The sequence below is a fragment of the Colias philodice genome, chromosome 2 (assembly GCF_061535455.1).
Source record: "Colias philodice isolate Cphi_HAF_F1 chromosome 2, ilColPhil1 Martin Lab GWU primary, whole genome shotgun sequence".
NCBI classification, from domain to species: Eukaryota; Metazoa; Arthropoda; class Insecta; order Lepidoptera; family Pieridae; genus Colias; species Colias philodice.
Window position 1 is genome coordinate 12115387 of NC_143087.1, and position 23574 is coordinate 12138960.

At 36.1% G+C, this 23574-nt stretch overlaps 1 protein-coding gene across 1 annotated transcript in view; it reads right to left on the minus strand.

Moving 5' to 3' along the window:
- Nucleotides 1-297: 297 nt before the first annotated feature.
- LOC149490830 (E3 ubiquitin-protein ligase TRIM45) overlaps nt 298-23574 on the minus strand; it is a 32595-nt gene continuing 9318 nt past the window's right edge. Inside the window, exons 2-11 of the mRNA XM_089709206.1 lie at nt 19512-19648; nt 18644-18811; nt 17297-17467; nt 16382-16558; nt 15862-16059; nt 15112-15391; nt 13356-13447; nt 9598-9750; nt 3299-3434; nt 298-1606 (exon numbers count right to left, since the gene is read on the minus strand). Of these exons, the coding sequence (XP_089565332.1) occupies nt 1491-1606; nt 3299-3434; nt 9598-9750; nt 13356-13447; nt 15112-15391; nt 15862-16059; nt 16382-16558; nt 17297-17467; nt 18644-18811; nt 19512-19648 (1628 nt within the window). The 3' untranslated portion in view covers nt 298-1490. The remainder of the gene's footprint in view (nt 1607-3298; nt 3435-9597; nt 9751-13355; nt 13448-15111; nt 15392-15861; nt 16060-16381; nt 16559-17296; nt 17468-18643; nt 18812-19511; nt 19649-23574) is intronic.

Below are 23574 nucleotides of genomic sequence, written 5' to 3' on the forward strand. Positions count from 1 at the left end.
AATGATGTCTTGGACATTTTTATATACAGTGTGTAATATTTTATATCGTTTTCACTAGGCAAAAATTTGGTAAATTTTCAAAAAGTTAGAATGTTAAATATTTTTATACGTTTTTTTATGTTGTGGAAAGATGTCATCATATACTATCCAAGTGCTTTGAAATAAAAAGCCAAAAATAAGAACATTTTTTATTCATATTTATAACAATCACAGAAAATACCACACATGTGGCAACATCGTTATAATATTATAAATACTAGTATAATAAACAACATATTACTTACATAACTAAGTATAAACATACAACTTATAATAAAGAGAACTTCTAATACACGGAGTATTAAAAGTTCTCAACTGAATAATAACAAATTCAACAATTCCCATTTGTATACGTTGTATACTAGCTGTCCCGGCAAACGTTGTTCTACCTTACTCTTCATCACTTAGGTCTTAGGCGTATGAAAAATAGATGTTAGCGGATTCTCAGACCTACCCGATATGCACACAAAATTTCATGAGAATCGGTCCAGCCGTTTTGGAGGAGTATGGTAACTAACATTGTGACAGGGGAATTTTATATATTAGATTTTTATATGAAGTTATAAATTTACATGTACCAGACATGTTGATGGCGTATTTGTAGTATCAGACGCTTTCAGTTGGTCTCGCTCATATTAGTACATTCCTAGTTACAGATACAGGATAATCAGTCGATTCTCCAAGTATCCATACTGTATTAGAATAACATAATCTATACTTAATATTATAAAGCTGAAGAGTTTGTTTGAACGCGCTAATCTCAGGAACTACTGGTCCGATTAGAAAAATTCTTTCGGTGTTAGATAGCCCGTTTATCGAGGAAGGTTATAGGCTATCATCACGCTGAGACCAAAACCGCGGGGCACAGCTAGTATTATATTTACAAGGAGAACTGGTACATGTATACTATCAAATATTTGCAAAGAATTGGAACATTTGTATTATGTACAAGTAACACGTAGACTTTATTTTTTTGTTTTTGATTTTACTCGAGTATTATACACTTAGAAATTAAAGATTTTAACGGATTTTAAACGCGATTTATTCAGTATATTATTATCACGACGTTTGGCACTCTGCAGCGAGCGTGGCCAGGAAGAGATGTCTCCTATAATATAATGAATAAATAGCGTCAATCCGTAAAATCTTCAAACTTTTAAACAGTGCCGGTGTAAGGGCCACTGACACCCCGGGCGAAAATATTGTGGCGCCCACTTGAGGTGTTCTGAAGGTTTGCACCAGGAGAGGCAAGAGATTCCAACTTCAGACCTTGGCGCCCCCCAGAATTTGTCGCCCTGGGCCATCGCCCCCTAACGCCGGCACTGATCTCAGGAACTACTGGTCCGATTTTAAAATTCTTTCGGTGTTAGATAGCCCGTTTATCGAGGAAAGTTATGGGCTATATATCATCACGCTGAGACCAAAACCGCGGGGCACAGCTAGTGTTGTATTTACAAGGAGAACTGGTACATGTGTTGTGCGCGTGCGCAGGGCGAGTTGCGGCGCGTGCTGCCGCAGCACGACCAGTGCCGCGTGCCCGGCCAGCCCGGGTGGCCGTGACCACATCCTGGTAATAAATAGTTATTATTAATTGATATGTAGAAATAAAATGAATTTTTGAATGAATGAATGAATAAATACTTTATTTGCACCAGAAACAAAATAATAACAAAAAACACAGACAATAGAAAAACGTACAAAAAGGCGGCCTTATCGCTAATACAGCGATCTCTTCCAGGCAACCTTAGGTCAAGGATCATGAGAATTACGTTATATTTTTGTCAAATATAAATTAATAAAGTGATTTTAAAGCTATTGCATAGCTTCTATCGCGGATTTGAGCGCGGGGACCGAATCCAGAAATTCCGTAACGAAAAAAAACCTCACGCTCCCCACTCCGACGGGTGGAGGTGTGGCTTGAAGGCATAGCATGCATTAGCTTTACCGCGGCAGTCCCCGAGTGCCACACGTCTTTTTTTATTTATTTATTTTATGCCAGAGCAAGCAAAGGAGCGTGAAATTTCAAATACTAATACTTTTTTCAACTCAAACCTTATAATTTTAACTTTTACTTATGCTTACAATTAAGTATCTCATCTAAGTGAGTTTATATATTAATGAAAATAAATGCGGAAACTTAAGACTCACAATCGCTTTGCCAGTTTTTGTGGTCTGCTAGTACCAGACGCTTCAGATAATTTTTGGGGATGAATTGTTAATAAAAGTCTTATTATAGTAGAGCCATTTTAATAGGCAACATTTGACAGTTCAACAAAATTCAAGAACGTAACCTAGTAACGACGTCATAGAATAACATGATATTTCATTTAGTTAGAACTGCACATTTGCTTGACTTTTTTCAAATAAGACTACATATTTATAATAATAATGACCGATACAAGTAATTTTAAGATTGCATTTTACTGATAAACCATTCTAAACATAATAAACAATTTCTGAATTGAAGAACTGACGTCACTACAATTTTGTGTCAATAAACCTTTTTTCTTTTTAAATACCAGAGACGTTACTCTAAAAATCGAAATCTGACATCTAGAATCGAATGCATTGATTACTTGTGAATAAAAATCATCATAAATTAATAAATTCGATTGACAAATGTTTCAAATCCGTATCGATTAATTCACTTTAATCGATCTTTTTAAGCAGGTTACTTCTCTTCGAAGATAAAATTGATAGACGTCAAATGTTGCCTATTAAATTGGCTCGACAATAATAGTTATTATCTTGTTCGTTATTTAGCTAAGTTTTTAAACCAACAAAGTTCTCAAGAGTTAAGGAAAATAAAATATCCATTTATGTGTTTTTACCAACCTTTATACCCGCCGGCCATAGTAGAGCCACAGCCACAGGTAGCGTCCCGCCGGCCGCCCGACGAGCAGTACGCGCAGCAGTGGAACTGCCCCGTGTGTGTACCAACCTTTATACCCGCCGGCCATAGTAGAGCCACAGCCACAGGTAGCGTCCCGCCGGCCGCCCGACGAGCAGTACGCGCAACAGTGGAACTGCCCCGTGTGTGTACCAACCTTTATACCCGCCGGCCATAGTAGAGCCACAGCCACAGGTAGCGTCCCGCCGGCCGCCCGACGAGCAGTACGCGCAGCAGTGGAACTGCCCCGTGTGTGTACCAACCTTTATACCCGCCGGCCATAGTAGAGCCACAGCCACAGGTAGCGTCCCGCCGGCCGCCCGACGAGCAGTACGCGCAGCAGTGGAACTGCCCCGTGTGTGTACCAACCTTTATACCCGCCGGCCATAGTAGAGCCACAGCCACAGGTAGCGTCCCGCCGGCCGCCCGACGAGCAGTACGCGCAGCAGTGGAACTGCCCCGTGTGTGCGCGCATCACACGAGCTGCACAGGGGAATGGACTGCCCTGGGGGCAAAGGGGCAATTTATAACGCAAGATATCAATAAATTAAAGAAATAAAGTAGACATTTCGCTACATTCACATCGGCGTAAGGTGAAAAATTAATTCACTGTTCATTACTTTTGTGTTATACTTGTAGTAACGAACGGCCAAGCCACATATTTTGACTAAGGTGTAGAGTTTGTGAAGTTAGGCCTTGTAGAGTTAGGGCGTGTAGTGTTAGAAGCTTGGCTCTACATGAGATCTGATAACTTTTTGACAGTGCGAGTCATATGGGCTCATGTTGGCAACATTTTACATGAAAATGTTTTTGGTGGGATTTCATTTCTTTTTGTAAGTTGTTTAAGTAACAAAATTTTTTTTTATTTTTTTCTTCTTTTTTTGGGGTGTATTTCTTGCACATCAGAGACGCCTTTTTTTATAGCCCACTCTCTATTTTCCCCATTGTCGGCACAAGTATACAATTGTAGTTCATCCCAGTGGTTTACAACATATCGCACAATAGCAGTCCTGACTTGCAACACCACTTCAAAGTCTATTTCTTCACACATTAAAAATGTCAAGGAATGAAAGAGGCAGGAACCATCTCCCGGCATATGAACCACATGATGATGGCAAGGTCCAAGATTTACTTCAAGTGAAACTATTTCACAATCCATGTTCACTTTTAAATCAGTAGCAAGACAATCGACAATCGACGCGCTCGCTGTCAAGGACAATTTTTTTTATTTTTAGCTACTGTGTGGACGTAAGAGGCAGAAGACGTTCGCAACACTTCTATTCATTCATATTTATATGATCTGTGTTGAGTATATAAATTTATAATGTAGTTTATGTGTATCTGTGAATGCTATGGTACACTGTCTTTGTAAATGTTTGAAGTTTTCTCGTTTTGACACTTGCTGACATCTGTCCTTTTTCATGGTTGCTCTGTGCTGTACTGCTGTGTAATGTAATGCGTTTAACTTTTAATAAATACATCGGTTGTAAAGAAGAAGTTTTATTGAAAATATTACCAAATCCCAACAGGTTATGGGCCCAGGCATATTTAAAATATATTTTCAATAAGAGAAATCTGTAAAAGAGCAAGATTACAACCGGTGTAAAAACTAACCTAAAATGGAGGTTGCGAACTCGATGAAAATTGAGAAGTTTGATGGGAGAAATTTTAAACAATGGAAATTTCAAGTTAAATGTGCATTACGAGCAAAAGGATTGAATATCGAGAAGGCAAGACCTACGGAAACCAGTTCGCAAGTGCAATGGGACAAAGATGATGGCATGGCAATGTTCATTCTGACATCGTCCATGGATTTAAACCAAATATCTTTAATAGAAAACTGCGAGACTGCTAAACAAGTTATGTCAAAATTAGAAGCTATCTATGAACAAAAATCTGAATACAACAAGATGTTGATTCATGAAAAATTTTATCAATATTCATATAATGGCAACGATACTATGGCACAGCATGTGTCCAAGGTAGAAAGCTTGGCAAAGAAACTACGGGAGACTGGTGAGAAAATCAGTGACACAGCAATTATGACAAAAATTCTAAGTACATTACCATCAACGTACCGTTCACTTAGACAGGCATGGTTGTCACTTGATGAAGGAAGTCAAACAATTCAAAACCTCACTTCTCGGCTAGTAGATGAAGAAGCCAGCCTTGCCAATGATATAAATGTGAGTGAGACAGCATTAGTGACATCAAAAAGTAATTTCATATCAAGAAGTGAAAATAAACAGAAATCTTCAAAAGATCAACAAAAAACAAGTCATAGATTCATATGCTATAATTGTAACAAAAGAGGCCACTTCGCTAGAGACTGCAGACTGCCAAAGAGAAAGCATGATAAGAAACCTAACAATATGTTGGCTTTCAGCGCTGCACTGAAGGAACATGATGAAGAGGCATGGATTCTTGATAGTGGAGCCTCAATGCATATGACATTCAAGCGGGACTACTTCTGTGAGTTTAACGAGTGCCAAGAGAACAATTCTGTTAAATTGGGTAACAAACAGAATATAAAAATATGTGGTAAAGGAACTGTACTGATAGACAAAAAGGTTAATGGTTCATGGGAGAGGTGTAAACTTGAAAATGTTTTGTATGTACCCGACTTGAGAAGAAACTTATTTTCGGAAGGTGCTGCGACAAGAAAAGGATATATGATAATGAAAAGCAATGAAAAGGCAATGATTATGAAGAATAATGTTGTTGTTATGATGGCATATCTATCAGAAAATAACCTATATGAGTTAGATGTCAAAACAATAAAACAAGAAAGTTGTAATGTTGTGCAAACAGATTTAAAAGTTTGGCATGAAAGATTGGGACATTTAAATGTGAAGGAACTTCAGAATATGTGTAAAAATGGTATAATTCCTGTTACATTGAGTGGAAATCAGGATTTTATTTGTGAAGCGTGCCAGTATGGAAAGCAAGCAAGGCGCCCTTTCTGTAAATCAACCAGAGGTCCAACACAGCCTGGTGAACTTGTGTACAGTGATGTTTGTGGCCCTATAGAAGAACTTTCTGTGTCTGGTATGAAGTACTTTGTTTTATTCAAAGATGGAGCTACAAGCTACCGCCATGTTTACTTCATAAAGCATAAGAGCGAGGTATTTCAATGTTTTCTTAAGTATAATGCAATAGTGAAAAACAAATTTCAACATGATTTGCACATATTACATACAGATAATGGGTGTGAATATGTGAACCAAGAATTTACATCATATCTGGAGAATAAGGGAATAACACATGAACGTACTGCCCCTTATACCCCTGAACAGAATGGGAGAGCAGAGAGAGAGATGCGTTCAATCATGGAAAGTGCAAGAACTATGTTGTATGCGAAAAACATTCCTTTAAACTTGTGGGCAGAAGCTGTCAACTGTGCAATATATTTATTAAATAGAGGTACATCAAGCCAAACAGGAAATGTTACACCATTTGAACTGTGGCATGGAGTTAAGCCTAACTTGCAACACATAAGAATATTTGGGTCCATTGGTTATGTACATGTACCAAAAGAAAAGCGAAAGAAACTTGCAAAGAAAAGTGTGAAGATGTTGTTAGTTGGGTATGAACATGAGAACTACAGGATGTTTGATCAAAATACTAGAAAGATTATAATATCGCGGGACGTGAAATTCGATGAATACAGTATGCCAGAAGAAAAACAAAGTTTTGTAGAAGTAACAGCTTCACAAGAAAGAGATCAAGATCATTTTACAAGGTCTACTCCAGAGGATGAGTTTCAAGAAAGCAGTACTGATGATAGTATGAAGAGCTCAGAGGATTTAGATGTAACTTATATCCCTCCAAGAAGTATATGTTTGGAAGAGGAAGAACTGAGAAACATCACACTACGTCCACGTCGGAATAGAAACCTGGAAGTAAATATAACTGAATTAGAATTACCTAACACTTACGAAGAAGCAATGAATAGTCCAAATTCTCACCTATGGAAGAAAGCTATAGATGAAGAACTTCAGTTGCATAAAAAAAATAAAACATGGATATTAACTGATCGAACTGAGAAGAAGCCTGTTTCTTGTAAATGGGTGTTCACTATAAAGAAGAATAGAGATGGAGAAATAGTACGATTCAAAGCACGACTGTGTGCACGTGGGTTCACACAAGTCAAGGGCGAAGACTATAATGAGATTTTTTCCCCTACTAGCAGGTATGATTCCATCAGGGTGTTGCTGAGCATTGCTGCGAGAGATGAACTGCATATCGAGCAATTTGATGTGAAGACGGCCTTCCTGTATGGTGAGCTCTCCGAGGAAATTTTCATGGAGGTGCCCGAGGGTTTGGAAACACAGTCTTCAAAAGTATGTAAGTTAGTTAAATCTATATATGGTCTTAAACAATCATCGAGATGTTGGAATGAAAAATTTAGTTCTTTTTTATCTTTTGATGGATTTAAACCATGTCCATCTGAGAATTGTGTATTTGTAGGATATTTTAAAGATGTTAAAGTAATATTAATTCTTTATGTTGATGATGGTTTGTTACTGGCTAAAAGTAAAGTTGTTTTATCTGAAATAATAAAAATATTCATGCAATCATTTGAGATTAAGACTTTAGACTGTAATTCATTTATTGGAATGGAAATAGATAAAGGAAAAGGTTATATTAGTGTAAGTCAAAGTCAATACATTCAAACAATAATTAGTAGATTCAATTTGTTAGATGCTAAGGGTAGCAGTACCCCCGCTGATGTAAATGTAAAGTTGTCTAAGAATACAGTTAGTGATAAACTTATTAATTTCCCATATAGAGAAGCAGTGGGAGCATTGTTATTCATATCATCAATATCTAGACCTGACATAGCTTATGCTGTAAATGTTGTTAGCAGGTATGTCAATAATCCAGGTCCTTCACATGTTATAGCTGTGAAAAGAATCCTACGTTATTTAATTAATTCAAAAGATATGAGAATTGTTTATCAAGGTAATGCTGACTTAGTTGGTTACTCTGATTCAGACTTTGCAGGTGATATGGATACTAGAAAATCTAATACAGGTTATATATTTCTTATGAATGGAGGTCCTGTCACTTGGTCTAGTCGTAAACAAAATACTGTGGCATTATCCACAACAGAGTCAGAATATATGGCAGCTAGCGAAGCCGCTAAAGAAATTTTATGGCTTAGGCAATTTCTTTGTGATATTGGGGAGCCACAAGGCTCAATAACTTTAAATGTTGACAATCAAAGTACAATCAAATTGATACATAATCCTGTGTTTCACAGAAGGAGTAAGCATATAGATATAAGATACAATTTTATCAGAGAGAATGTTGCAAATAAAATTGTCAATATCAAATATATTGAGAGTTCAAATCAATTAGCTGATTTCTTAACAAAAGCTTTGCCAGCAAATAAATTTAATTCTATTAGAGATAAGATTATGAGAAATGTTTAATGTTTTGTAAACTTCATATAAGTGTGTCTAGTATTTGACTTTATATAAAGTTAGAATAAAAAGTGTATGTAAGTTGAGTATAATATTTAACTTTATATAAAATATGGAATTAAAAGTGTATGTAAGTTGAGAATAAACTAGTTTGTAGTTTATGTATTAGAGGAGTTATATTTTGTTCTTTATGAAAAATGTATGAAGTTAACTAGAATATTTTATGTTTGTTTAAAAAAACATTTAGTTGTCAGTTAAGTTGTTATGTCTACCTTATAAATTTAGGTGGGAGTGTTGAGTATATAAATTTATAATGTAGTTTATGTGTATCTGTGAATGCTATGGTACACTGTCTTTGTAAATGTTTGAAGTTTTCTCGTTTTGACACTTGCTGACATCTGTCCTTTTTCATGGTTGCTCTGTGCTGTACTGCTGTGTAATGTAATGCGTTTAACTTTTAATAAATACATCGGTTGTAAAGAAGAAGTTTTATTGAAAATATTACCAAATCCCAACAATCTGATCTGAAGTATATGTCTCAATATATGTCGATTAAATTTTTTTTTTTTAACAAGGAGTACCTATACATATATATATCTAGGGGAACCAAGTTTTAGATTATTAGATTAGACCTCTAGCGTCATCAAAATTTAATTTAAAATTACAGGTCTCATACAAACTCCCATCCCCTAGTTTAAGGGGTTGGGGGATGAAAGTTACAAGTTTTATAATTTTTTTGTTGTTTGTGTGCTAATACTAGCTTACATACAAAATTTCAGCTTTCTAGGAAATTAGGAAATACCTTAAGAATTTTGATGATCATCAGTGAGTCAGTGACGAAATTAGCGTTTTTTAGATATAAATAAAATCTGAAGTATAAAAGCTAATGTAATTAAAACTTAATATGTTCAATAAGTCCGCTATTGACAATATATCCCGAAAATTTTGTTGATCTAGCATAATCCAAACCCAAGTTATGAGGGTTCAAAAAAACGTCGAAGCGCTTCGAGAAAAGGTAGGTAGTGCCCGTGCGCTTCGCTTTCGCTTGGCTCGTCTTGGCGGGGGCACTACCGTGCCCCCAGATATACATTGCCTCATGTATACCAGTGGTGGGGTTAGCTCATAGCTGTCATTAGTTATCAGTCGTCGGCCCATGTCGGACAGGACCTGCATTATTGAGTGTAGGAGTGAGCCAGTGCAATTTTACCTAAGTAAATTCTATTAGTACAGTACAATTACCTTAATCGGCGTATTATTAAGGGTAACAGCAAGTAAATAAGCCCCAGGCGTAGGTGCAGAAAAGCACACAGCACAAGTGCCATCTTCCCGCGGTCGTATTCGCGCTAGTACGGGCCGAGCGCTTGAGTCGCGCCGTCTGAAGTACCCGCACACCTGAAAATAAATTAGATATCAGAATACTCAGAAAAAAGAGATTTAAACGTATTTTATTGGTTACTAGCTTTCCGCCCGCGGCTTCGCCCGCATTGTCTAAAACCTAATAAATGATATACCTACTGAAATCTTCCTCTTGAATCACTCTTATCTAAGGTAACGGCACCAGTCGTGGACAAGCATCCAGTAATGGACAAAATAAATATTAAATTTAAATAATAAGACCAAAATGAACGTTATGTAATTTGGCAATAATTAAAATAAAAGTTTGGTTCATATGCTATCAAAATACGACACTTCATAATAATCAGCCAAAATGTTTGAAGATGGCATAACGTTATGTTTAGTTGCAGCGACTCGTTTCTAAGAAATCCGTTTTTACTAAGAAAATCCTTAAGGAAGTGAGGACACAATTTTGTTTATAAGAATTTTTGTATAAATCTCAGCAAAATTTGATATTACTTTTATTTATAGTAGTTAAGTGTACGAAATATTACACGATTTAGTATCATGATAGGTTATGTTGTTTAAATAAAATTCGTCAGTGTCCATAACTGGATTTAATTCTATGGATATATCCATTTATGGACTAATGTCGAAACCTAAACTTTTTTTAAAGATAATAATTTCATGCGCTTTTCTGTGTTGTCTTTTCTTTCTGATTAATAATATACCTATCACGACCATTTCAAACATATGGTTCCAATATTGTACAACAATTGTCCATGACTGGATTTGCTTTGGTTCCTATAATGGACATTTATATTTTTTGTAAAAATTACACTCCCCGACAAATTAGTAATGCAATCAATGCCCTTAATTATAATGGGGATAAAGTAATCAAAGCCGCTGAAGGATTTGAAGTGCCAAGAATAATTTTGCACAATAAACTATCAGTTAAAAGTCCTAAGATCTGCTCAATGGGTCCAACAACATAATATCTATCTAAACATGAAGAATATATTTTAGAACAATGGATCATTATGTGCTGTGCCACTCGTTCATTCTCTATCACTGCGTAGAGAAATCGCATCCTTATGCGTATTGTAATGCATCTATCATAGAGAGTTCTCTGATGAACTGTTTGGATCGCTGTCTTCTGCTAAATTCCATCACCATCAGAGGCGGCTCGCCCTAAGGAGCGCTGGTGCAGTGAACTCCCATAAATAATTATAATAAAATCATACTCCTTAATTTCATTATTAATATTAATTATTACTATTTAAAATCAATCGTAATCGTAAAAAACTACTGTCAATACCAATGAATATATCCATCATTCCATCATTCCATACACCTGAATAATATCTACTGTATTATACAGTAACGCGCGAAGCGGAGCGCTCACGATTTCGCTCCAATGAAAAAATATTTAGTACATTTCCTAATACGAAATCCAATAGGAGTGAAAGAGAGGGTTTGCCAGTGCCCTGCGCGCGTGAAACAGAAGATTTTCTATGGAAAGATAGCAAAATTCGGAGCGCCGCTCCCGCAAACGTTGCCGGTTCGTTTTTACCGCCGCGCCTGGGCGCCCGTACACAGGACAGCGATTGCGCGCGACCTTGCCACTCTCTATATTAAAAACAAACACTCGACTCTCGAGTCAACTTCAATGCACGCGCGCGAATGCAAATTCGGGAATTTTCTAATTAAAATCATAAGATACGTGTTGAAATAGTCTGTAGTTATCAGTATTACTTGTAAGTGTGAAAATGAACAATTATAATGTGGCGTTCATTAAAAAGTGTGTTAAAACGTTACAAATTCGGCTTGAATTGAAAGCTAAGGGACTGCCACGGCCTGAACTTGACCTTCGCAAAAATGTACGACAAAAACGAAAACATATATGTACGCGTGTGTTTAAATCCGAACAATATTATGTGAAAACACCGTGGTTGTGTGGTTGTGATGAAAGCAACAGCCAACAACAGACATTTACGAATGTCTTGTCGCTTTAAGTTATAGATATTTTTGCACACCAAAAAGAAAGACGTATGTATTTCCTTTATAAGTAATTTTTTTGATAAATGTACTGCTTTACACCATGTATTTTCAGTGTTTTATTTCAAGTGAACACCCATAAAATTTTATCACGAGCCGCCTCTGATCACCATACAGCACACACACTTAAATTTCATCCACACCATCTTTAAAAGAAGCTTTTTGCCTCGTGCAAATTTGGAATCCATATCGATGGATCGATCAGATTGAGGCTGCTATTGGCGGTTCACTTCACGAGTTTAGCGGAATGTCAGGAAACAGAGATATGGCGGAACATCGTGAAGCGGGTAACATCTACCCCCCCAAACCTCATGTTGATTGTTGACCACGTTCGCTCTGACTAGAGTGATACGACGAAGAAGAGGTCCCAAAATGGATGGATGTGTGACAGTACTTTTTTTAGTTATATTTTTTATCCCTGACTTAATGAGAAAAAAAAATTAAAAATCTCATTTTGTTTTTTCTTCACGGGCACAACTCGTATTTAACGATGCATTTGTCCAATTTTTGCCAAAAAAATGGAAATTAAGACTGTTTAAAATATTAAAAGTATGCAAAATTGCTATTTTTTATAAATACATCCCAGATTTATTGAATTCCAATCATCATTTTCAAGATTCTATTGATAACTATAAGTCTTCTCCAAGTGTAAATAACTGGATAAACAACATTAGGTACAGTCCATAAATGGGTGTTTATAACTGGATGATGTCCAAAACTGGGTGTCCATCATTAGATTTAAAACTGTCAAACACTGGTGAAAAAAAGTGTTTTTTTAATTTATAAATAACTTCATTATTTATGCATTGTAATCTTTTTTCTAACATTGGTTACGTTAAACTAACATTGAACTAAAGGTATAACTAAACAATATCCAATAAAGTTAAAAAACCTATGAGAAATTTGCAAAAAACTTCAATTTTTTCCTTAATCTGTACAAGACTGGTGCCGTTACGTTATTTAAAAAAACCGCATCAAAATCCGTTGCGTAGTTATAAATATTGAAGCATACATAGGGACATAGGGACGAAAAAGCGACTTTGTTGGATACTATGTAGTGATATTTGATGAGTCGTCTCCCGGGCCCCGTGACTACGCTCGTTGCTAAGTGTGTGAAACGTCGGGATAACAATATAATAAAATAAAATCTGTAATTTCTAATTTTATAATACTCGCGTAAAATCATGCAAAACAAATACTGTATCGGACATTATATTTGCCTGGACAAATTATTAATATAGTGACAACTATCAATACATAGATATACACCAGGCAATATAGGAATTAATTGTACACAAAGTTGTTGAGAATGTACCTTTATTTTCAAAATACAATATGTATATTTGTATAACTCAACTTCAAAGTGATCCTGACTTTATTTGATACTAGGTTTTCCGCCCGAGTCTTTGCCCGTTTTGTCTACCTAATACATAAATTGCATACCTTGCTCTTGAAATCACTCTAAATATCAAAAAACGCATCAAAATCTGGTAGTCCGGATCTATATCCGTCTCTATCCCTATAGACAGAGAAAGCGTCTTTGTTTTATACTATGTAGTGAAAGTGATATTTATTTCTATTTAAAAAACTATTTGTATGTTTACCTGTTCACCCCCACTCCATATCCTCTCATCATTTGTGTCGCGCAGTTCCAGTATTGCTTCATGTGGACAGTCAACTTGGAGATCTTGTAAACCTGCAAAATTTTAAGACACCGTATACATAAATAAATTTTCACAGTTACAACAACACTTACTAAGCTAGCTTCTTATTATACACATATCAATCCCGACTATAATATTATAAATGCGAAAGTAATTCTGTCTGTCTGTCTGTTACTCAATCACGCCTAAACTACTGAACTAATTTGCATGAAATTTGGTATGGAGATATTTTGATACCCGAGAAAGGACATAGGCTACCTTTTATTGCGAAATATGTACCACGGACGAAGCCGGGGCGGACCACTAGTAATAATATATAAAAGTATTATGTGTAAGTATGTACCTACATAATATTGAGTGGATATCTCATTATTAAGTACAGTATTGTCTGCTTATGTAATGTGACTAATGATATCGAGGACAAAATAAAAAATAAGCAGTATCAAGATCGTTCAGTCTATTTTCCCTAGGGTTGCACACTCAAAATTTTGATTTCCCTAATTGCCGTCAGATTCTGGTTTACCTATAGCTGTGTTCCGCGGTTTTACCTGCAGTGCTCCGCTCCTGTTGGACTTAGCGAGATGATATATAGCCTATAATCTATATCCTTCCTTCGAAAGAATTTTTCAAATCGGACCAGTAGTTCCTGAGATAAGCGCGTTTAAACTTACAAACAAACTCTTCAGCTTTATAAAGACATTAGATAAATAACATAAGTGACGTATATCTGATTAAATTACGGTCCAAGGCAAAGGCCTAGGATCTCCAAAAATTTTTTTTATCTACGTTGTGAGGCTATGTGCCGTGTGTTTCCGTTTTAGAAGACGAATACATATGATATTATGAAAATACAAATAAATTTCGATAGCGGGATGTAAAGTGAAGCTAACGGCATCTATTGATCTGTCTTTACAACCATTTTACATGTTTTATATTACCACGACATCTAACGAAATAAGGATGGTACTTATAGCCGTGCCGCTTTTATGCTCGACTTTTTGTAGTAACGAAATTATAAAGCCACATAGCCTTGTTCACGCATAGTTCAGACTCAATTGACAACAGATGGCGTTAGTAGAATCATAAAGTTTGAGAACATCACTATTCACTACTCACTATCACTACATAGTATAAAACAAAGTCGCTTTCTCTGTCCCTATTTCCCTATGTCCCTTTGTATGCTTAAATCTTTGAAACTACGCAACGGATTTTGATGCGGTTTTTTTTAATAGATAGAGTGATTCAAGAGGAAGGTTTATATGTGTATAATAACATCCATTAAATAGTGGAGAAGTACTGTTATTTTTGAGGTTTCTAATATGATGTCGTAAAAAATTACATTTTTTCCGCTTACATTGCAAACGCAGGCTGAACCCTACGAGTTTTATCGAAATAATGTACTAAGTATTATACACATTGAAAAGGTCTACAGAAAAGTCCGCGATGGTATATGTCTATCTCTTATGGATAACCCACAATAACTTTTTTTTGTCATTTATTTTTTACGACAAATAATGGCTAATATTCGAAGCGATTTTAACAAATACAGCATTAATCCTTAACCAATTAAATTATACATTATTCAGATACCCATCTATGCCAATTAGCAATATCATCAAAAGGATATGACTTGAAAGCAAATTAAATCATAATCAGCAACCCAACACTTTCATAGCTTCACAAATTACAAAATTACCTTCCGTATTTAACACACACTTATCCGGATCAGCGGCATGCGTCAACAATGTCCCCACAAGTCTAAACTCATCGCCACTAATCGTGTTATTCGCGTCGCGAGCGAAGCGAAGTTCGCAGCGTGGCGCGAGCGAAGCGAAGTTCGCAGGCGCGTCGCGAGCGAAGCGAAGTTCGCATCGTGGCGCGTCTGATAGCGGCTGTAGTTCTGTCAGACGCTCCAGACGGCGGGAGACGGGTCCGGAGAGAGAGAGGATCTCTTCGTCTCTGCCTTCGGAGAGGAGCTGAGGGAGATGAAATTGAATGCTTTTATGTAACAGTCATTTACGTATCGATTAAATTGAAATTAGGTTGGTAAGGTTAATTTAGTATGAAGATAAACAGGCAGCTAACAAATTGTAATGTATGCATGTGAGAATTATTATAATTAATAAATGTAGATGGCGTCGTATAAGCGTGGTATAAGTGTCCTATAACATAAAATGTTGTTTACGAACTAATACGAATGTGTTAATACAAACCCTACATCATCAAGAAATGAAAACACTGCATTAATACCTATAAACGCCTCTACACGTGTACTCAAACCGCAAACCGCTCAACTTCAAGCGCATGGTTCACTCAATGCCTACAATTGGAGCGCACACGTGCCTAAGCTACTAACTTAGTATTTCTGCTTCTACCCGGATTCCTAGTTCCTGTAATAAAGTAATACACTTCTAGATGTATTTATTTTTTATTGTAGATATATTACCTCTTCCGCAAACCGCACAGCATCCATCGCATGGTTCGCCCGTTCATCCAATAAACGCGCATTTGTATCCACTCGTTGCCTACAATTGGATCGCGCACGTGCGGCCGCCGCTACTAGAGCCCGTCCGTGCGCGTCCACTGCGCGTTTGTATTCCTCACTCCATGCGCGTATTTCGGCTTCTACACGGGTTGCGTGGTTCTGGAAATGAGATGTTAACTATGTTAAATGTGTGTCAATCTTTAATAATAGTTAATGGACTAGGTTCAATCAATACTGTAAAGTGACTATTTTGTGGGTTACGAAACAATAAGAAACACATTAAATGGTCAGTACTAAATGGTGATATGTTAAAAAATATTATAATTAATATAGGCTTTCTCTGAAACTTTTTGTGAGACACTTTTTTTACTATAATTTTAGGAATGATAACATATTTCGCTGAGCTAAAATTAAGACTTATTATTTTACAACACTACAGGAAACTCTTACTCAAAAAAACACAATTTAAAAGCTCTCATACCTCAAACTCATAAGCATGCACGTTCAGTATCCGCTTGGCCCGCTCCACATTATCAGGCACGTGGTGGGCGCGTTCACACGCGTCGCGTAACGCACGCACGCGTTCCGCCGCCGCGCGAGATGCGTTCGCGAGCGCGTGACCCGCGTGCGATATTACGCAGCACTCGCGGCATACTACCTGAGAGTATAGTAATTTATACTTTTAGAAATTACACGGGAGATTGGCACAAGCGATTCAAGTCTCGGAGACTAGTCGCCGCGGAATATCTCACATACATTGTACCGGTAGTGTAGTGTGCGAGCCTACATACAAATGTATGTGAGATACTCCGCGGCGACTAGTCTCCGAGACTTGCAGGATACTTGAATCGCCTGTGCGTATCGTAATGGGAGAATGGCCTTAGTTTTAATGTATTAAAAATGTACTGCTATTCTACACAACTGCCCAATTGATGCAGACAGTTGATAACAAATCACAGTAAGTCAACGACTATTAGCAAAGTAAGGGTAGTTAGGTCAAACGTCGTATAAACAACGTCTTAGCCCCCCTAGGCACGATTCGTACGAATGCGCCACGATTCAAAGGAAAGCGGCATTTTATAGTATTCGACAGCTATGCATGTTCTAACAGGAAATTTGACTATATTGACAAATATTCATCCACAAAAATATTAAATCAAAAAGTTACGTCTAACAATACCATATAGTAGTACCTACTACCTACCTACATAGAACATAATATCATAATAATGTACAATATAAAAAAAATAGAAATAGCTGTATTTTGAAATCTCCCTAGTCTGTTACTTGCTAAACTTTCATTATGTAGGCATTCAATACACGTTTTAAAGACATCTGCCATCTGGTATCATTTCGCTCATATATTCTGGCTCTATCTAAGCTTACTGATACTCACTAGCTGGCAAGTAGCACAATAAACGCTCAGACACTGCGAGGGGTGGTGTGCGCAGCGCGTGGGAGACTCTATCGGCAGCAGCTCGTGTTTCGACGTGGCTTTCTGTTTGCGGTGCGACTCGCTGCAAGACGTGCATATGCTGAGGAGGCACTCGTCGCAACGGCGGTCTGCCTGAATATGAAATAGGAATGAAAATATGGTTCGTATTTTTAACAGACTTCAAAAAGGGGAGAACACTAAAGTCAAGTTGAAATCAGTGCCTAAAATATTTTTGAAAGCTCTAAATTTTGTGTAAAAGATAGTTTATTTATTACAGATCAACTGATTAATAATAGCTACAACAACAAATACTTTTTTTAACTAGGTACTTAACTAATTTTGGCAGGCAATTTTTAATATCTATAACGACCTTTATTAGGTATTTTATGTAGGTATAGGTAGTAGGCACAGAACACTTAATAGTAGCTAAAGCTTGACATAGGTTTAAATGTGATCTATAAAAAATAATATCTATAAAAAAAAAATATACAGCCATTCGAAACACCAAAATTTAATTTCAACTTATGCACGTAAACCAACATAAACCGTCATTTGGTTCACCAACTATTATTTATGTTCAACAAGTTACAAAAATACATTTACGTAAAAATAAGAATACCTCACGTGCAATGTGACATATCGTTGTAAATGAGCATTGGAAATCGACGCGCTTCATTTGTTTTTTATTTATCGGAGGACATCCATTTTGTTACATTGTTCGCGCCATAATTCAATTAGTACCATGTGTAACCGTGATTCGTGAACCGTTAATAATTTTATTCTAAAAATATGTGGACGTTTGAAATTCGTCTCAGTTTTGGAGCATTTATACTTCTTTTTAATAAAATTTTGAGTAACGTAGATTTCAGGTGTATATTATAAAATGAATCATAACAGTCAAATGCATTTAAAACGCTATTGAATAAGTGGAAATTGGATTAAATACAATTTTCAAGAAACACTATTTAAAAGCACTTTCTTGCAAAAATTAATCCTCATATTATAACTCCCAGATACAGTATATCAAACTATATCTGAACATTTCTGGAAATTTCAGATATATTGCAGTTTTATCATTTTAATTTAATCTAATTTCGATAGCTGATTGTGTTAAATACTAACTGCAAAACTGTTATTTCTCATATGTGTAAAAGATTGTATTGTTCTTGTTTATGAGATAAATAAAGTTCTACCGAATTTTCAGTCAAACCTAATACCTACTTATTTAAATTCCAACAACTTTACATTTAAAACTTCCATTTCCCGAAATAAACGCTAATAAATTTAAAACCTTTTTAAACAACCAACCTTGCTATCACAACTACACAGATCGCAGAGTACGTCCGCAGCATCCCTGCTGGCGATCTTCCTCAGCAGCACATAGTTCAGGGGCAGAGCTGCTACTCCCCCCAGGGGGAGGGGGGTCTCCCAGCCGCAGGTGGGGCACACTAGGACGTATACGCTCTTACCGGATATCTAGAAGAGAATTAGATAGTATTTAAGAAGAGATTTTTTAAATTAAAAAGTAAATTGTAATAATCCATACTAATATTATAAATGCGAAAGTAACTCTGTCTGTCTGTCTGTTACTCAATCACGCCTAAACTACTGAACCAATTTGCATGAAATTTGGTATGGAGATATTTTGATACCCGAGAAAGGACATAGGCTACCTTTTATTGCGAAATATGTACCACGGGCGAAGCCGGGGCGGACCTCTAGTGATAAATAAAGTATGTTTATTAGGCGTTTTGTTCTTCTATAGTGCAAGTTTTGTCTACATAACCATGTTATTGGACACACATTACATTCTATTTTCTAAAATATATCTACTTATTATGTTCCTAAAGTTAATGTTTAGATAAGTGGTTACCTACTATGTACTAATTAATGGGTACAGACATGTATCGTCTGTGGTCTAGATAGATGTAGGTAGGTAAGTCGTAAGTTACTTTAAAGTTACTAAGTTACTTAGCAGTAGGTATGTAGGTATCTGTATGTACCAGAATTAGATATAAGCTGCAGATATAAGTAGCAACTAGCAGCCTATCTTTGGCAGAACCACAGGCAGAACCAAAGGTATGCTCGCGTGTCAAACGGCGAGGCATACATAATGTAAATGACAATATTATTTTTTATGTTTTGAATTCATTATTCATATTATAGCTTCATTTACCTTTTTCGTGTAAATCCCAAACTTGCGTTGTTTATTGAGACTGGCATCAGAGTCCGAGTTCCGCTCGCTCTCGTACCCTGATGCTGCAGAACCGCTGCCTGATGCTGAACGGGAGCTGGAGTCCTGCTGACTTGATCCTAGAAATAAAATTACATTTTACTACTTTTTTTAGCGTTGATAGTAAAATTTCAAGGTCGCGTCATGGCAATACCGTCACATCATGGAGTAAGGCGACAATTTATTTCAGTCCCTTTTATCGAATTTCGTGTACAGCGGCCAAACTCGCTATTGAATATGAATTTTACCTACTTACTTTATAGTAAGGGGATGTTCTAGTTCGAACAATAATTTTCTGTCGCTGAAAACGACACAAGCTAGCTAAACGTAAAACGACCAATCATGAACCAGGCAGTTAAAGTAATCTGAAGAAGAAACTGTTACTTTTCTATTAAAAACAAATTAAACCTATTACCAGGGACTATACTGCTAGATATTAGGGGAGATGGGCCCAAAGGGGGCACCTTACGGGAAAATTAAAAAAAATGAAGTTTGAAAAGAAGTTAATCCATTTATTTTTTTGCCAAAAGTTCCATTAATAAATACTTTTGAATGCTAAGTGGTTAAATTTGTCAAAAGTTAAAGTATATAATAATTATTAACAGATTACTAAAAGCCTACGATTGCCCGCTTTGCCCGAAGGGGAGGCCTAAAGCGGGCTTTCGTTTAGGGCAAAACGGGCAGTAGTTGGGTAAAGCGGGCAGGCCTGGATTTAAACAGTAGATTTCAAAATATACAGCCACAAATAATATATACAATAATAAATAGAGTAAAAGACACAAAAATATTTTATAACTTATGTATTTCAAACAGTCATACAATTATTTTTAAATGAATATATGAAACAAAGGAACTTCTTAGGAGCTTTAAACTTTTAGGTACAATATTTCCAGATATATCTGAAATAATATTTAAAAAAATAACGCTCTGTTTACAGTCTATCATTATTTAGTCTCTAATAAGCGATACAATTATTTCATATATATGTATATTTTTTTTATAAATCCTAAAATAATGTAATAGGTAAGTATACAAGTTCCAAAAATTCTTGTTTAGACAGCCCGTAAAATAAAGAGTCCATGTGGAATACGTATTCCAAAAGCTCCATTTCTTGTTCCGTAGAAAAGACAGTAAGTAGTAAACCTACCAAGCTTTACATTACACGAACCCAATTTAAGATGTCTGCAATGTCGTTCTTGGAATCCCATATTTAGTTGTTACTTTTTTGACAGGTTTTCCTAACTCTTGCACTTCTAGTTTTGCTTGCTGCATAGTTGAGCGTTGCCATGAGGCTTGTGAAGTTTTACGCTTATATTTACGCTGGTTATAACCGGTCATCTGAAAGAAAAAAGCAAATTAACAGAAGAATGTAACATTTTATCGGACGGGGCAAAGCGGGCGCGTGCCCGCTTTACCCTGCCCGCTTTGCCTTTTTCGACATTTGAAAGGTTCAGACGAAATTCTACCTCAAAATTTTTAGACACGTGGATTTTTATGGAACCAAAATATGGCCAGATAGCCACTTAATAACTAACAAATTTTGGTTAAAGGATTGTAAACACCAAAATAAAAAGAACACATATTACATACCTTGCAATATTTTTCAAAAATCGTCGAAAAACATTTATTTGTTGCAGCTTGTAAATGCGTGCTCGCAAGCGAATCCAACGACTGCCGCGAGGTGGGAGGGGTGTGGGGATCGTGCTCACGAGTCGCGCGCGCGCCATAATTTAAAATTCCGATACTATACTGAGTGCCCTCTTTAGGCTCTGTGCCCACTTTAGGCCCCTTTCCCCTATATAATATCTAGAGGAAGATGTGTGCATTCTAAAAACAGTCATTTATTTTGCTAAAAAGAGTTTCCCGTACAATAATTAGCCATCGAGATTTATTCGCGAGAGCAGAGATTGGCAATTTATTAATAACTGCGGAAGACATAAATGTATTGCTCATTACAACCGACATGAAACGTATATATATATATGACCTCAGGGGAGCTGAATCATTCACCTAGTACTTGAAATTATTTTGAATTTTTAGGGTTCAGTGTGGCAATGCGATAGCCGATATATTGTAATGAAACGTTCGTGTGATCATTTTGCTAACCCTCAAATAAAAAAAAATGTGTGCGTGTACTAGTGTACACACGTAAGAAGTGAAAGTTCTTTATGACCTTATTTTTCAAAAAATAATTTACTATAATATGCAACTTCACAGAAATACGTCGAATCACGCGTGGTAGGGATAAGAAAAAGATGGCGCGTAACGGAAAAATGTCACGCGTAACGAAAAAATGTTACACTAATTTTTTTTCCAACCCCGATAAAGAAGTTTCCCTTCAAAAATAATAAGCCGAAATATTAAAATAGTTGTGCTTAATGCTTATGTAGTTATAGGTAGTTATTGTAGAAAAATTAGAATAAAATCTCACAACATCTCAGGCCTCAGCAGGGGGAGGGAGGGTCAGAATATTATAAAAACACCTCACGTAATTTATGGACGCTCCCTAGCTGAAAAAGTAAAACTTGAGTAAGTAGGTATATATATATTTTTTTCTGATATAATATGACTAATGGGGCGTTTCAGACCTGTTTAATTTCTTGGTTTTATTTTTATGGAATCAGACTTCATAACATACTTTTTTAGAGAATTTAAATGTTTGATTAATCTAAGAACACTTCACGAAAGCATTTCTATATAAATTTATTAGAATTCCTGTAATCTTAACTTTGATCTCCGTATATAATCATTATATTTACATTTCTTTGGAAGTGATCATAAATAATCTGAAGAACTTCCAGCTCTGGATAATATCTCATATCTGACGTTTAATAATGCTCTTCAAAGTATTTTTTTATGTATTACGGTAGTAAGTAGCGTGGTAAGTACCTATACGTTCCCATAGGTACATTATCCGTATCCGTACATACTGTATACAAACATTCTGAATATTTATATCTTGTTACATCGGCATAATCGTCTTTTGAAAAAATTAACATATTTAATAAAAATCCAGTAACATATTCCCGGGCGTAAGCAGCATATTTTATTTGTAGTAGGTACATACTTAGCGCGCCTGTTTTCAGTACTCCATGTTTTTGATAGCCTTTAGATAGAGATCTCCATCGCTTTCAATTTAGCTAAATTTTTTAGATACTTACGCTTTTATTTCCAAATTTTATATATTTAATATTTACATATAATAAGTAAGTAATATCTTTTATAGGTATTATAAGTATAAGGTAATATTATCACTCTATACATATGTATACTGAGGTGGCATAAATAAGTGCAATAATACGACTATTACTAAAATTTAAATTAATTGTTTAACTACAAAATGTATTACCGGTGCTAGATATAATTCGTATCCACGTTATATTTAGAATATCAATGATGTGTAAGACCGGAACACGGGTAATGTGCTGCTAAATATAGCGCTGCCACCCGGCGTGCCACGACATAAACAATAATATGAATTATTTTCATTTGTTCCACATTCTAATTTGTTGTTTTTTGAGCGATAAATGCAGTGAATCAATGCAGTAAAATGTTTTATTCAGGTGATGTGTATTTATCCAATACGTTAAATAAAACTATGGGTACATTTTGTGCATTATTATAATACTAGCTTACCTCCCACGGCTTCGCCCGCTTTGTCTAAAACCTAATAAATGATATACTAAAACCTTCCTCTTGAATCATTCTATCTATTAAAAAAAACCGCATGAAAATCCGTTGCGTAGTTTTAAAGATTTAACCCCTTGACCACCGAGCGGTTTTCTATTGTGTCTGTGATTCCGGGGGCTAGCATACAAAGGGACATAGGGACAGAGAAAGCGACTTTATTTTATGCTTACTATGTAGTGATGAGCTTTTATGAGCTATGGAACGATTTACCAACGGTGTTCCTGAACAACTACGACATTGGGGCCTTCGAGAAATGAGTTTATATTTTGTCCAAAGAAGGTCGGCAAAGCACCTGTACTTCTAGTGTTACAAGTGT